This window comes from Gobius niger, assembly GCF_951799975.1.
Source record: "Gobius niger genome assembly, chromosome: 13".
NCBI lineage: Eukaryota > Metazoa > Chordata > Actinopteri > Gobiiformes > Gobiidae > Gobius > Gobius niger.
This window is the reverse complement of record NC_136864.1, coordinates 21760860-21777572: the sequence shown is the minus strand read 5'-3', so window position 1 is coordinate 21777572 and position 16713 is coordinate 21760860. Positions and strand designations below refer to the sequence as shown.

General features: G+C 41.4%; 2 protein-coding genes across 2 annotated transcripts in view; both read right to left on the bottom strand.

Annotated features, from left to right (window-relative positions):
- Positions 1–76: 76 nt before the first annotated feature.
- Positions 77–8400, bottom strand: LOC306972627 (tetratricopeptide repeat protein 39C-like). The gene is made up of 14 exons (XM_079569292.1): positions 8238–8400; positions 6982–7030; positions 5553–5681; positions 5290–5404; positions 3432–3825; positions 1935–2103; positions 1763–1856; positions 1503–1610; positions 1318–1427; positions 1108–1231; positions 932–1029; positions 745–849; positions 630–668; positions 77–559 (listed from the first exon to the last, which is right to left on the bottom strand). Exons 1-14 carry the CDS (start codon positions 8384–8386, stop codon positions 470–472), a joined length of 1773 nt encoding a protein of 590 aa, XP_079425418.1. The 5' UTR covers positions 8387–8400; the 3' UTR covers positions 77–469.
- A 1141-nt stretch (positions 8401–9541) lies between these two features.
- The window catches only part of LOC306972477 (laminin subunit alpha-3-like), a 57281-nt gene continuing 50109 nt past the window's right edge, over positions 9542–16713 (bottom strand). Inside the window, exons 68-78 of the mRNA XM_079569100.1 lie at positions 16574–16704; positions 16322–16456; positions 16097–16217; positions 14317–14450; positions 13419–13599; positions 13179–13331; positions 12239–12404; positions 11867–12021; positions 10902–10995; positions 10670–10789; positions 9542–10412 (exon numbers count right to left, since the gene is read on the bottom strand). Coding sequence (XP_079425226.1) covers positions 10267–10412; positions 10670–10789; positions 10902–10995; positions 11867–12021; positions 12239–12404; positions 13179–13331; positions 13419–13599; positions 14317–14450; positions 16097–16217; positions 16322–16456; positions 16574–16704 — 1536 coding nt within the window. The 3' untranslated portion in view covers positions 9542–10266. The remainder of the gene's footprint in view (positions 10413–10669; positions 10790–10901; positions 10996–11866; positions 12022–12238; positions 12405–13178; positions 13332–13418; positions 13600–14316; positions 14451–16096; positions 16218–16321; positions 16457–16573; positions 16705–16713) is intronic.

The window sequence follows — 16713 nt, the reverse complement described above, 5'->3', positions numbered from 1 at the left end:
TAGGTTTGAAGCGTGAATCCTTAAAAAACACAGCCTTCCATTTTATTAGCTAAAACACAGTGCAAACCACCTCAAAGGTGGCATTGTCTCAATGTAAATACAAAATAGTTGAGCCTTTACAACACTAAAGTCATTGATACAAAATGTTACAGCGCTGACTTCAGTAAAGACATTCACTTTGACTTGATTGCTGTGTCATTACTTTGGATATGTTTTTACAGTTTATACTTACGGTATATACACATCAAAAACCTGTCTATACATACCCCATCCCTTTAAAAATGTAAAAGTACTAAATATGAGAAGTTCAAAAAAGTTGTAATCTCAAATAGTTACATAAAACACCTTTAACGCCCTACCCTACTTATTATTGCACACATTATTGGCACATGTTTCAAATATAAATAGGAAAGAACTTAAATTACAGTCAAACTGATATTGTTGCTTCCGGTTCTGGCCAGGGAGATCCTTAAGGCTGAGCTGAGGTCTGCATCGAGGCCAGGGCTGAATGAATTCGCACATGGAGTCGGTTCTCAAAGTCATAACCAGCATAGTCCTCCTAAAAGACAATAAAAAAAGAAGCTGTTTCCCAAAGTTCCACAGTGAAGCAAAAATAGATACATGTGTACCTTAGCCTGGAGCATTAGCATCTGGCCCCTGTCAGCAGTCTAGGAGAAACAGAAACAAATACTAAACTTTAAAAAGATCTCTACCTTCCTCAAAGTCAAACATTACAAATAATACCTCTTGGCTATTCAGTAGCACGCAAGCTAGTTCATAGCAGGAGTACGGCTGCACATACGAGTTAGTGAGACAGCCCACCTCATCCCTTGCAGCTAAATGGAAATACTAAAAACAATAAAAAAGGATGTCAATGAAAGAAAAATCGTTGAAACTTGAATCAGTCATACAACTCCATAACCTGAATTACCTGTACGGCCTCTTTGGTATTTTGAAGACATTTGTTTATGGCACCCAGCAGTAAGTACTTTAAACCCGTAGAGGAAGCATCCTCTATCCCCTGCAAGACTGGACAAGTCATGAGATTTGAGTTACAGTTTGCTTCAGGTATGTTGTCCATTCAAGTAACATTTCATCTCTCTGTACCTTGTGCCATGGTTTGCAGATTTGGCGCCGAGCAGTTGGGCAGGGCTTTCCATAAATACAAAATCTCTATCGCAGACAAGATGCACAGTTCTTTGGTGACACTGGGGCTGCGTAGTCTCTCTCCCTAATAATAATAATAAAAACAAAATGACTAAAGCATGTTTACTTAGTATATAACACGGCATGCATCATTTGTGGGGGTAATCTTACCCTCTTCATGGAAAACAGCTCAATCTGATTATTCTTGCGTTTGAAAAGTCGTTGCACTTCCTTGAAGACGGTCATAGCTCCCTCCAGATCACCAGTGGCTCCCTGGCATACTAAACACGGCCATGTTCACAAGTTAATTACAGTCAATGGAGTATTCAGAGGACAAGCCTGGGTTTCATCAGTACCTCCGGTTAAATAGGCGTAGTAGCACTGAGACCAACGTGACTCGTTCTTCAGCCGCTCGAAGGCCCTGTAGGCTTCTCGGAAATTCAGCTCAATCATGCTGCACCAACCTACAAGGGATGACAAGCAGATGTAAGTGGCTTGTTAATTCAGTCACTATAGCAAAACATTATGGGCACTTTATGATTGACAATTTGTGCAAGCTTGAATAATGGATATCAACAATGCTACAGCTCTGTGCTACTGGTCTGCGGGGAAGTACCTATTTCGTATAAACACACGTGCTGGATTTCTCTCTGCTCAGACGCCAGCGCCAACGCACTGCTAAAAGACGTCAAGGCGCTACTGATCTGGCACTGTGGGGGATAAAAACAGCAATTCAGGAGGGAGGAAAAAAAAGTGCAGTGATAATGACATTGTCCACAGTGTCTCACTTCTAAACGTTGAACCCTGCCCTTGAAAAACATGAAGAGGGAGGAGTTGGGGTATGTAGCTTCCCGTTGTTTGAGAATGGACTTGGCTTCCATCAGTCCGGCCTGTGTGTCAGCGCCATCCAGAGCAAAGAACGGCTGGACTACAGTGTGGTACCAGAGCAGGGCCAGGCTGTGAAAGAGACAGAAGAAAAGGAATAAGCAACTGCAGTTTACAACCGTTACTGATCTGGAAAGTGTACAATGGAGGGAAATGCTGTTTGCAATGGTAGAAGTTTTTTTATCCATGTGCAGAACTTATTACATTATCAAGGATTTAGAAAAAAAAACTAGTTTACCTTAATAAATCCTTTTCGTAGTAACTCTGGGGGTAATACAAGTGTTAATGGTATGATTGGTCTTTCATCTCCCCCTGGTGTCTCTGGCCAGAAAACCACAATTGCAACTTGCCTCCGGGACGGAGTCACCAATACACACTAATGGGATCACGAAGAAGAAGCTAACAGGCTAACGGGCAAAGCTTACTGCGTGCTAGCGCCACTTAAACAGTCTTTACAGCCAAGTTTGAGTGAAAAAACATACATACATACAACATACAACATCCCTAAAGTGGAGCTAGCCCGCAGTTAGCTTTGTTAGCTCTTCTTCGGGATTCTATTAGTGTGTATTGGTTGCTCTGGTCCGGTGGCAGTCAAGTTGCAAGACTAAACCTCCAGAGGGACTACGAAAAGGATTTATTAAGGTAAACAAGTTACTTAGTATTGCTTTAAGTTAATAAAGTATACAAGTTTGGAGCGCATTAGGCATTTAAGAACACAACTGCAAACTGCCGTTGTGCCCATTGGCAAGACACTTCACCCTTGGCTGGCTCACCCCCCCTACTGCAGCTGTAGCTACAATAGTAGCTTAAAATTCCTGAGTGTGGAGTGAATGAGCCCTTTGAGAAGCTTGTCAGGCATGTAAAGTGTAAGTGTACAGTTTGCCTAAATCATCTAAAATTAGAATGTTTGTTAACACAGATAACAAAGACCTTTGTGTCACTATAATATACAAAAATCATCTAAATTTGTTGACAATCAAATGAAGTGCTATTGCTGAAACAACATCAGACGTGAAAAGGAGCCTCTTACATGACAAATGTCATTTCTTTTTAATCATGCAATTATTGACCAAAATTCTAGACCAGGAGTCACCAACGTGGGGTCCACGAGCTTTCCCAGTCGTCCATTAGACATTTTTATAAAGTTTTATTGTAATTTCATCCTTAAATACAGTCGTTCTTGTTCTTGACTCACTTTGTTTAAAAGCATGCATATGCAACATGGTCTTTACTATAATGAAGTTGCATAACAAGGTGTTTGGGACAATTTTTCAAACTGGTGACCCCCAAAAAACATAATGCTCTTGAAGAAACCCGCGGCTCTAGAAAGGATGGTGACCCCTGCTCTAGACGGTTCAGCTGGAGTCCAGAGGGGCAAACATACTCACTCACATACTCACGTAGCTAAAGGGGCCTTCATGTCCTTACTTTCGCTGGCGTAGGTTAGCGCCGACAGGCCCTGGTGACGGTCTCCAGGGAAACCCAGCAGGTTGACAATCTTGAGCAGGTGGGGAGGGACCATGGAGATGCAGAGGTGGAAGAGGCCATAACCGAAGCTGACCGAGCCTTTAAGGCGGTCCAGGGCCTCTGGGTTGATGCTATGGGGCTTGAGGGAGGGGCTGGGGCCGGACGAAGAGTTGTGGCTCGGGGTCTTGGATGATGAGGAGAGGGGCGGTGGTGTGGACTGCTCCGACGCTTTCCTCCTGTGGCTCTCCTGCAGCTGGGTGATGTCACTGTAGCATTTGTTGTACATTTTCCAGGCTTTACGGAGGGTCCAGCCCCCTTTGATGTAGGCTGTGGGACAGAGAGTGTTTAGCTAGGCTAAACATCACTTCTTTGATGATGTTTGGTCAGGACTATCCAGCTGAAGATATTGTGCATGGTTTTAGATCGCATTGGTGGTTAAAATACTTGTTTAAGTACAGATACTACTGCTCAAATATTACTCCAATAAAAGTAAATGTTGCTTAGTCAAATCATTGCGTGCTTGCGGTAGAAAATACTTTAGTATTCATAGTAGAAAGTACAAGGTTTATTTAAAGGGGGGGTATTATGCAAAATCGACTTCAAGCTTTACATCATGTTTTTATGTCATTCCCTCATTAAAAACATGCCTGAAGTGTTGCCTTGGCACATTCACGTATTTTTGAGTAATCTGTAAAAACTCTGATGGCGGCCATTTTAGGGATAGGTTTGCCTGAGTCCTCCTAGGAACGCCTCCGCCTCCTGAAGACGCCTCCGAGCTTTCGTCACCGGCCAAGTAACCAACCACTGCCCCTCAGCAGAACCCCCTCCCCACTGATGCCACAGACAGAGTGTGGAGGGGGTTCTTAAAGAGACAGAGGCCTATTTCAAGACATTCGCTACAGCCATTTTGAGAGAGCAATTTTATACAAGGCAGTTATTCTAATTTACTGCATTTACAGACCAACAGAAGGTTTGGTCATCATTGTAGTGTGATATAGACTGGTGCTGTGTGATTGAAAAAAGCATAATACCCCCTCTTTAAGTGTAAATAACTTTGCAGCTTCAAAAAAGCAAAACTTGACCCCAAATTCTGCACTGTACGGCAACACCACAGGGACAAACCTTCTTCTTTGTTTTAAGTCAATAGCATTTGACGGTACATCTCCACAGCGCCACCTGCTGTTCTGGAGTGTGTGTAGTAGAGTAAAAGCAAGTGAAAGAACAAAAATACTACTCAAGTACAGGAGTAAATTTACTCTAGTTTCTTCCATCCATCCAACAGAGATGGTCAGTAACAGAGTACCCAGACACAGGGAGATGATGCAAAATCCGTAATGAATGGCCCTTCAGTGTTTAGGAATTGAACCTGGGAATCTTTCAACCACCACGCTCCCTCAAATGTGACATTATTATAGTTCAAATAGATGGATTGACCTGTGGATCCAGTAAATAAAAAAAGAAAAGAGTTTGGAATTAGAGAAAGCCTTTTAAGAGTAAACTAGAGCCCAACCCATCCCAAGATGGGAATGACTCCTTAACGCTCTGGTGGTTCTAAAACAGAAATGATAACATAGATAAAAGTGGTTTTCAGGATGAGATTAAGTGTCCAGATACATTGTAAATAATCATGAATGACAGCATCGGGGGAAAATATAGTCCTCACATACCACAGCCAAATTAGGGAAGCTACAGGACACACATACTGTACATTCTCACTCTTTATAAGAGTTATAATGCAGTACATCACATTCTGCAATGTTTTTGGAGGATAAAAAGTAGATGGTCTCTCACATGAAAGATCCTGTTTGATGAAGGACAGCACGGCCAGATAAACCTGGCAGTCTGCGATGATGATCAGTCTCTGAAGGCGGTCCACGGCTGCCACTCCAGACCTCTGAGAGTCCGCCTGCCCACACGCACAATCAGCACAGTCAACACCAGGCAATGGAATAATGAAGGTCATGACTAGAAATACGAACGCACTAAAAATAAAAACGCAAAACCAAAACTAAACTAATAACTTGGAGTTTTGAGGCAGGGGAGAGGGCACTCACGCTCCGCTTGATCTTGTTCTTGATTGTCTCGATGACTCCAGAGTTGTCGCTCTCACACAGACGCTCTGTGGCCTTCAGGTCCTCCAGGGCCATCTGCATCTTGTCCTCCTCGAAAGTCATAATGGCGTTCTGCACACAGGGACCAGCAATTGTGCATGAAACACAAAAGTAGACTGGGGATTAGAAAGTATCAAAACTAAGATAAAAGATGAAATGAACTGCTTGTTTTTTTTCTAAATGTTTGTTAACTTAAGAGCGTTATTGGGGGACATAACACAAGTTTATTTCTATTGCAACATTTTTCAAAATGTTTCTTTACTATGCAGATAATCAATGTGAGCAAAGTTACCATATTTAGTGTGGTGCCCTAAACTTTTTTTTTTTTTTTTACTGGAAACAGGTGTTGTGTTTTGTGATATTGATGTTATAGGCAAGAGGTTTTGTAATGTGATAGTGCTTTACATGGAGTGGGAGGGGTCAGTCACCTCCAATATTGTTTGCCTAAAAATAACCTTTGGCAACATAAAAACATAGTCCTAGGATATATTGGTTCTTTTGTCAAAAACATACTGTAAGTATGAATAACAGGTGCAACGGGTATGTCCAAATATGGATAAAACTAACAAACTTAAGGTTTAAGTGAACGTATGATCAAATATGGTGCCTGCCTTTTTCAGGCTGTAATTTCACTTATTTCACTTATTTCACTGCGTCCTCCAAAACCAACACATATATCATCACTTAGCACAGGTTAGTTTTCAAGTTAAATAAAGAAATATACCATGAATTTAACCAGTCTTTTTCAGACTTAAGTTGAGAGCAGGACCGATAGCTGCTGATTGGTCAAATGCCACACTAATGTGATCTGTGATGTAGGGTGTTCTCTTCTGATTGGCTGAGTGAGGACGACACACTTCTTTACCTTACTGATATGCAACGTGTGCAGAAACTACAAAAAAATAGTCACTTGCCCTATAAAGGGTTAAGGATGTGAAATATGAATCAGCCTGTTTAATTGTTGTGATAACTGCACATTGAGCGTCCTCCCTCTGTAAATATGTACCATCATATGTTGTTTATCTAGGATTTGAACTCATGTGTACTTATATGAACTAATCCAACTACATTACTGAATTACGGTTCAATACCAGTACTTCAATGATACTTGGTTTACAATACCAATATCTAGAACCATAAAACAGAATAACATTCATCATTTATTTGAGCTGAAACAACAAAGTAGTGCTTTAGTGCTCTCCCTGGACCAAACAGGCATTAAAATCAATACCCCAACCCCCACCCGGCTCTATTTATGATCCTCAAAATATATTATAGGAGAGTATTATAGTATATATAGAAAAAGTCCCTAAAATGCAATGTGACAATTATGATTCTCGTGAACTCAGCGCAACAAGGACACTCAACTCACCAGAAAACTGACAAAGCTGGCCCCGAAGCTCATCAGAGGACTGTAGGTTCTGAAAAATAAGATAAAAAACAAACAAACTGTGACCTACAGGGGAATATGAATGAGATTATTGAAAAGGAATGTAAGGAAGTCGGTTCATACAGATTGCACCATACAATACTGTTCATTCTGCCTAATCAGGGATCTGATCATCTGCTCATCCGCTCACAAAGAGGAAATGTGAACTTGGCATGTGTCGGTGTGAAGTCACGTCTCCTAATGAGCAGTTATATCATATCAACCAATTATTCAACGGGCCACTTTGTTAGCAACTTCGCACAAGAGGGAGTATCCCGTAGAGACACCAACCTCCTGACCACTATAATATCTGTGGACGAGAAATAACAGGAAACCCACAACTTTTATGTCTTGTACTTCAAACCAACAGGATATCTGTCACTGGCTGTTTGTTTGTCTCCAAAAAAGTTGAAAGAAAAGGCCAACACTAAACTCTTTCTTTAAACGTGCTACTAAACTCTCTCTCACTCTCTTCTTCTTTTAGAGTTATAATGGTCTTTGAGTGTTGTTGGAACTTCCTCATCAGTGTCGCTGGTGAAATCGAAACAGGATGCCGCCTACTAGTGTTGAACTCAATTAGTGACAGGGGTGACATTTATGCTTTCACCAGGGGCCCGGACCCCCATTGTTGCCCTTCAGTGGCAAAATCCATACACATCAAAGCTCCAATTATAGTCGGCTAATCATCTCCGATAACATATTAGGCACCACGTTGGGCTTATTAGGGCTACTTGCAAAAACAATGTAACAAAGACTTTTAATTTTTTTTTTTTTTTTCCTGCAATGTGGAGTAAACATCAGTTTCAGTGAGCCAATCCTCAAGTGCCAGCAGCATACAGTAGCCCATGTTTAATGGTAGGTAGGTAGTTGTTGTTCACAGAGAGCTATCAGTGTGGTGGTAGCTGGGTGTGTGAGTATTTGCGTGTGGTTATTTATACAGGATCAACTCTACTTGTGACTAGATCATATGGTGTTACAGAAGCTTGACAGAGGTGCTGGCTCTGCTTCTGCACCACAAAATGCGTGATCAAGGCTGTGCTACCAGGCAGTCCACACTGATAACACATGTATACCAGCGTTTACAATGCACTATAATTCAACATGGCAACACCTGCGCTACATTGTTTCCCCTGTGCAAATTAAAATAATAATAATAACGCAACGATTGGCTATTGCGTTTACAGCAAGCGCACACAAACCTGTAAGCCTTGAAGAGCTCGTGACTTTCCTTAAAACCATTGTTGAGGAGCATGTTGATGCCTTTGAGAGCCAGCTCCGCGTCGTTGATGTCTTCTGCAGCCGGGTCTCCCTCCCCGCTCCCCCGGGCTGGTTCTGTGGGCTCCGCCATGGGAGATCTCCGACACCGGGGAGGACCGGGCACCGAGATGATCCGAGACCTGTAAAAGGCTTTGTCTGCCCGGTGAACTCCTCACTCAGACAGAATGAGGCCAGCCGACCGCGCCATTAGAACACATCGCCGTCATTACAGCCGAGAAGACACGGCGCTGTGTGAACTTGCACTGGCCGTGGAGTTGTCCGTCTGGTTGTGGCGGTTCCGTGCAGCGCGTGAGCCGTGGTTGGTTTGCGCGTGTGATCAGACGCTCAGAGACTGTGTTGAGCGGAGATCACACACGTCTGGTACGCCTCCAAAAAAGTGTCGCAAAATTAGCATATTGTTCAAACTGACAAAACAAAAAAAGACAGAAAAAGGCTTGCTGGGAATATAATATACTGATATTATACAACATACGGTTTAGTCAGTCAACTCAACACACTATGAGCCATGGTTTGAAAGTCGGGGCTGATCTCGCTCTGTAATAGAATCTCTGTAGTTCCGGTTCAGCAGGCAGGAAGTCATTATGCTACTTTTGATGTGATACATCTAGATAATCAGGTGAGAACATACAAGAACGTTATTTGATTAACTAACAAAAAGCATCTACAAAAGTGCTTGTAAAAATTGCTTTGTTAAAAAAATAGAATAATAATAATAAATGTAAAAAACAAATATAGCTACATTATTTGTCTGAAACTGCCTTCTGTCCTTTAAAGGTACATTATGCAACTTTTTATGCGAATAAAAAAGAAAGTTGATATTTGTGTGCATTTGACCTTGTAGTGTCCAGCGGCTGTATGAGTGGTCAGCGGTGGTCTCTTTACTTTCCATCACAGTGGTCTCTACAACGCTCCAGCGTCAACTTTTTTGTAGGTTTTCTGGTGAGAGTGTCCGTCAGCAGTGAAAACCTTCCAAACAACTGATCCTGGAGCATGCAAAAACTACTCTGTTCTCTTTTCCGCATATAAAGTTGCATAATGTACCTTTAAAAAATGGGTGACACTGACACCATTTACTCTATAAACAAAAGTAATTGAGGACAAGGCCTTATAAACTTTATACATTTTTTTCCTTTTTATTGACCAATATCGGAACAGACTATTTACAAATATGTGTTCAAAACACAGGAATGCACATACAATAACAATCGATGACCAATTATTTGCTAAACATCTAAGTAAACATTTATTGGAGAACTTAAACAGTATTGTAAAGGTTGGATTTATGGTCCCAAATGTCACTGGCCTGAAGACCAAACTGTGGCAACTATTGAAGCTATCTCAGATTTGGTTGATCATTTTCGTGATTATTTTCTCTAAAATCATGTACATGCTGTTTATGTTGATAAATAAGGAATGCAGATATAAAATCACCTCAGAACTGCTGTTATAAAACATGCAATGTTGTCAAGTAGCATGAAGATACAGTGGCTTGGCAACCTTCAAATGTTGCTAAAACAAACACTGCTGGTGTAAACTGTATTTACAATTTATGCTTATTCAAACAGGAATAGAAATCATGAATGTTGAACTCTGTAAAGCACCATCTCAGAGGGTATGTTTCTTAAAGTGCCGCTTTGCCCTGACCAATCACAAGCCATTGATTGTCAAAAGAGAGTGAATGAGCCAACACGTCAAACTGTAAAACATGACTTGGTGCTCATATAAAGGATTTCATCACAAAATAAATAGAAAAAGCTTAAGAGCAGCATATATTAACTGCTACAAACATGTCACTCTCCCACATTCATACATCCACACACACATTTTCCCCATACTGAATTATGTACAGCCTTGCATACAAAAACATTCTCTTTCTTGGTAGCAGATTGCACTTGGTGATGGGCATGGTCCCAAAGTTTGGTGTTGGAAGAATCTGAGAGGCCTATGGTATCATCCTGCAGGACACTCTTTGAGGTTGACTGGGCCGACCACTGCAGACAGTCTGTTAAAAAGCACCGGCTCGCCATTGATGGTCATGTCATCGATGCAGCCCACGAAGGATGAGGTGACAGGGAGGGCGTGCTTTCTGATCAGCTCTGCAGAGGGGGAAGACGGAGAGATTTTATGAACAGGTGAACTGAATATGGACAATACACACATGGATGCAGTATACAGTAATATTAGATACAAAAAGGAGTCATTAAATTCTTGACAAATTAGGCATAAAGTAATTCTAGAATAAGTTGTTTAACCCTATCTTGCAAAACAAAAAAATGCTAACAAACCTTTGCTGATGTCATGTGGATATTCAGCACCATTCATTAAAGTCAGCTAAATAGTAATAAACACTTACCAGGAACACCGCCCACATACAGGGGGTTTTTGGTTAGAGGTGTGACAGATAATGGTGGTCCGATCTTGTAATTGTCCACTGTGTCCACATGCAGCTGCACTACGTTCTTCCTCTTGATCACTGAAGCAAATAAATATAGAGTTTATACAGGCAAACAAAACCATGTAAGTTCATACAAGACATATATGACCAGATAAAGCGACATAAATACAACAGTAACAAAGTATTTTACCTGATATTTTATGAAACATTCCATCACACAGTGTACTCTTTGGCTTTACTGACACCTTAAACTCCCCTTTGCCATTATTGACTTGTGCCACAACCTGCAAATGGGATATGAGAGAACATTACTAAAATGTGCAAAAACAATACCTCAGCAAAAGTGACATCACACTAGCCTACAAATGCAAGTCTTGTAGTAGTGTGAGCCGGATAGATACTGTCGCTGTTCCTGTTCTGTCTACTACACTAAAAAATATTGCTCAAGACAGAGCGAAATAGTGCTCAAGACAGAGTGAAATGGTGCTCAAGACAGAGCGAGTCCAAACAAGCCTTAAAAATAGTGTCAAGACAGAGTGAAATAGTGCTCAAGACAGAGCGAGTCAACACAAGACTTAAAAATAGTGCTCAAGACAGAGCGAGTCCAAACAAGACTTAAAAATAGTGCTCAAGACAGAGCGAAATAGTGCTCAAGACAGAGCGAGTCCAAACAAGCCTTAAAAATAGTGTCAAGACAGAGTGAAATAGTGCTCAAGACAGAGCGAGTCAACACAAGACTTAAAAATAGTGCTCAAGACAGAGCGAGTCAACACAAGACTTAAAAATATTGCTCAAGACAGAGCGAGTCAAAACAAGACTTAAAATAGTGCTCAAGACAGAGCGAATCTAAACAAGACTTAAAAATGCATATAACTGAAAGTATTTCATCTACACTCTTGCCTCTTACTGTAATTGATTAATTCTATGTTGATGTTTTTATTGATTCTATTTGTTTTCTTATATTTATGCAACTGTGAAGCACTTTGAATTGCCTTGTGTATGAATTGCGCTCTACAAATAAACTTGCCTTGCCTTGCCTTACACTACATCTATGTTTTTTTGCTCCATCTTCTCTGTCTTACTAAGGAGTGACTTGCATGCATTCATTCAGGAAGAAGTATGCGCTGAAAGTTGGTGAATGTGCTTGGCTCTCACCTCTCCTCTGAGCATGTACACGGTGAGGTAATGGCCCATATCGGGACCGTATCGCGTGGGACTGGCATCGCCCACATACAGCAGTAACGCAGTGGGACTCCTCGGGCGAATATTAAACAACAGCTCGAAACTGGAGCCCAGAACGAATGTATCATCTGTAAAACATCACAACATGCCAGGATATGAAATTATACTATATCAAGGAGACAATACATTATTGAGCCAACCACTGTTTCTGAACATTCATGGGAAACTTTGCTGTGGTTAACTCTATGGTAAAGCCTCTATATATACAGTACCTATAATTAGATCTCTTTGGTGTTAGACTTCAACATACTCTCATAGGCAGGATAAATAGCGTGCTGTACTTACTGACAATGACATGAGCGCCACTCCCTGAGAAATAGGCCCCCTTCTGAGTTGGTCCCTCGAAGCAGGGGCCCGCGCCGTGATTGGCCGACGGCTCAGTCATTTGTGCGCCGTTCATTTTGAAATCACGAATGCATCCAGACACACTGTGCTTTGGCAGAGCCTTCGACTGAACACACAAATAAATGGTTAAAACAGAAACTATAGAACGCAAACGACACCTGAGCTGAAAGTGAGCTTTGCAAAACATCTCTCAGATAGGTTCAACTGGGGCGATAAAATGTTCTGTGTATTAACCTCTTAACCCCTGCCTTAGCCAAGTGCATTTTCTAAAGGTCAGCTATACTCAATGTAAAATGTTACAGCCTATAGGCCAGAGGAACGCCTCATTTTGAAAGCTAAGACCGACAAAACTGATCTAGAAGGATCTTTTTCCTCGCATTGTGGCCAAGTTATAGTCACTTTTTTGACTTTTTTTTTGTTCCATTTATGTCACATTTTTGCCACGTGTTTTCGTCCCACATTTCTCACATTTCTGCTACTCTTTTGTTGCTTTTTTTTTTGCTCTTTTGGGGTTTTTTTTTGTAACATTTTTATCACTTTTTCGTAACTTCATTGCTACTCTTGTGCTGCTTCTCTGTTCCTCTTTTGTGGCTTTATTGTTGTGTTTTCGTCCTACATGTTTGCCACTTTATTGCCACATTTTTCACTTTTCTGTCACTCTTCTTGCCTTTTTGTTGCCTTTTCATCCTCGCTTTCGTCAAATTGTTGTCGCTATTTTGACACTTTCTTTCATGAAGCTTTTAGATTTGGGTAAAGGCAAACTGGAGAAAATGTGCTCGGTCCCGGTGGGGGACAAGAGCTTGATAAGGTACTGTTGTGTGCAGAGTTCAGTGCCCCTGTATTTGACCCATCCTTGTTGGTTTAGTGCAGTGTTCTGTACCTTCAGCTGTTGGTGGAGTGACTCTGGTACACCGCCCAGGTAAACAGGAAAGTGCTGCATCGATGTCAGTTCAGCAGTCGTCAGCTGACCATCCAGGGCCCTAATGCCATCCACAACCAGGCGGAACTTCTTCTTCTCCAGGCTGAACATGACCTAAGCAACACATCCACAATCAAACCTTTTTCTCTGCTTCTTCAAGTGCTACTTTGTTTCATTCAGAATAAACGCAAAAGTACTGACCGAGTGCCACTTTCCGTCATTGTACTTCTCACGGTTGAAGATCTCCTTGTCTTTGCCCACAGACAGCCTGATCCTGCCTTTGGACATGTACAGAGCGAGGTGAGCACGCCCCCCCCTGGTCCCGGCAAAGAACAGCAGGCCCTCGTGAGATCTCGTCTTCACGTCCAGAGAGAAGTGTGGTCTGGCAGAAACAAAGGCCGGTATTATCCACAGCAGTTTCACAGTTACAGAGAGCCTCGGAGTTTAAGTCTGATAAAAAGGAAGATTTGTTTCAATCTTTTTAGTGCCACGCGTGATCCTAATAACCACAGAAACTCCCACAGAGCTTCCAGACACACATTCATAGTCTAATTTAATTTGTATAATCTCAAACTGTAGAATATATAGCATCATATTTAATCATATCTCATACTTATAACTGAAACAATAGAACATTTAATTCTTGCAACTGACATATATATGTGAGTACTGAATAGTGCACTACACAATTTACCTTTGATCAAAGCTGTAGTCTTGGTCACTGTTGCAGCTTAGGAGACATTCTGACCCTTAGTTCTCCAGAAAACACTTTCAGGGTAACAGTAACTTGGTCAAAAGCAGCCTGGGCGTTTCTAGATAGTGGCCAGGGTTGGCATAGGCTATTCCAACACTCTGATTGGCCATAGTATGTGCCACACCTACTCTGAGGGACAGGGTCAGTAAGTAAGTAGTTTTAAATCCTGGGCAATGGTTAAAAAGGAGCACAAATAAAGTATGCATTTTAAATTTTGTATAAAGCCTAGATGTGGACCTACCCCGAGAATGACTTTAAGGCCACAGCATTGGGGGAATTAAAGTCTACATGCCTCCCTGTCACCATGAAATGATTGCACTTATGTGACCACGTCGACTCGCTCACCTGGGCAGCAGCACTTTCAATGGAAGGCTGTAGGTGAGTCTGCTGACTGGGCCACCGAGGCGGTGAGCGAATGGCACAGTGGTTGGCTGGGCACACATGGAAACGCTGTCATTCACCGGCTGCACCACAACGTCCTGAAACAGCCGGGATTTCAGCAATTACAACACAGCCCCCAGAAACAGCATAAATCACACAGCCATGAGAGGTCTTTGGAAAGCAGCCTTGAAACGTGGAGAGAAGTCTGTAAAACTGTCTTATAAAATTTCACCCTGTAATCCACGTGATGAGTAACGGTGCAAATTTACACATTCTCTAGAGAGCGGCGTCAAATGTAACAAGTTAGATACAATGAGAAGTGCAAAGGGTGTTTGTGAAAACTGACAATCGAGAGCAAAACTGTAAGTATTTGCAGTTCTTTACGTTAGTTCAGTGGGTCCTAAAGTATATTTATTACTGTATATTTATTTGTTAACATGTATTACTTAATATCAGACCATAGCCTAGTCTTTATTTTTTGGCTTAAATGGCTTCATAAACTGAATAACAGGGTCAGTATTTTACAGGATTCATGCATATTGTATCAGCATTTACAGTGTTGGCCTTGTAATACTAGGATGGCACTGACTACAGGCTCAGCTACAAAGTATTCACAAGTATGACTTTTATTTGTGTGGGGATTTGGCGCTTGTGCAAACAGGGAAACGAGTGAACACATTTTATTGAATATTAATGGTGTTTTAAAGGTGCATTATGGAACTTTTAGGTGTCCAAAAAAAAAAGGTTCATTATTGCGTATTTGACCTTTAAGTGACTCAGTGGATGAGCGGTTAGCGCAGCGCCTTCACTCTCCATCACAGTGGCTCCAGGATCAATTGTTTCTGGTAGGTTTTTTACTGCTCACCACAAACTCAATGAAACAATTGATCCTGGAACGCAGTAGAGGCCACCGTGATCGAAACTAAAGGTGCCCTGCTAAACCGCCCATACAGCTACTGGGTGACACAAAGTTAACCTACGCACGCATAGTCATTTTTTATTTATTTATTTTGCATGAAAAGTTCCATAATGCGCCTTTAAGTGAATTGAATTAGTGAAAGAGAAGGGAGATGTTAGTGTGAAATCAAGTGGCATCAAGTCAAATGTGCTGCTCAAATGATTGTTAGGGTGCAGATGATGGCAGAGACAGAGGTGATGACATTTGATGTTATTACAGGGTTTTATTAGAAATATATTTTCACAGAACATACAAAACATTTATGTGCAATCTGCAGTTATGTTATAATGTTATAAGTTATAGGTCGTGGTCAGCACCAGGCGGTCTGCTTCACCTCTGAAAATAATTAAGCAAAGAATAAAAGTTAATAATCAAAATAAAACAGAAAAAGGTTTATTTATTTTACACAGGTGCATCTCCATAAATTAGAATCAAATAGATATGGCTACTCAAAAAGCAAATTGCAAATCCTGAAATTATTTTATTGAAAATATAATGCAACAAAATATGCTGTCTCCTTAAAGTGTAAAATAGAGAAAATGGCAAAACAAAAACTGAAAATACTTGAAATAATAATATATACTATTCCGGAATTGTTGAGCCGTTGCACATTGGTCACGGATTACAGTTTATGCCATTATTGAAGCTCTAATCCTTACAGATGCACCTGGTAGCCTTCTTTGTCCCTGCTCCCACTCAGGGAGCATGATCAGCCAAAACACAACAATAAATTGAGTGCAAATAAGCATTTCATTGTAAATGTGGATGCTACATGTCAGTGCTCACTTTATTAGCAGTGCGGTCGAGCATGAGCTGGGCGGGACTTTGAGCGTAGCACACATCCAGCAGGACATCTCCAGAACTTGTAAACACACTCAGGTCCTCAGCTTTGTACAGATTGTCTGGTCTGTAGACAAAAAAGGGAGTGTAAAGCGTGATTAACACATTACTATCAACATTTCCCCGAGGTATGAAAACGTCCTAAACCCAGTGAATGTTAAGTAAACTCACCTTCTTGTGTAGAGATTGGTCACGCAGCCTTTGAACTTGTCTTTCCCCAGGACCACAGCGCCGTTGGTGTCAGGGATGGACGTGACGCCACTGAGCACCGTGCCTTCATCCTCGTCATCAATATAAAGCACAATCCTATGAGGAAATAAACGTCATACGTTGGGATTATTACTTCCACGTATTACTTTGCAGGTTTACCGCTAGGTGGTGAACAATTTCAAACTGGAGTTAAAGTTAGAAGCGTTTTCTTACGTCGTTCCTCTTTTGGTGACGGTCAAGTAATGCAACTGTCCATCACCATACTGTTTATTAGAGCGCCATTGCTTGTTGTTAAATGCCAACGTTACATAGCCATCTTCAAGGGCCAGATTCAATCCATTAGCCTATGATAG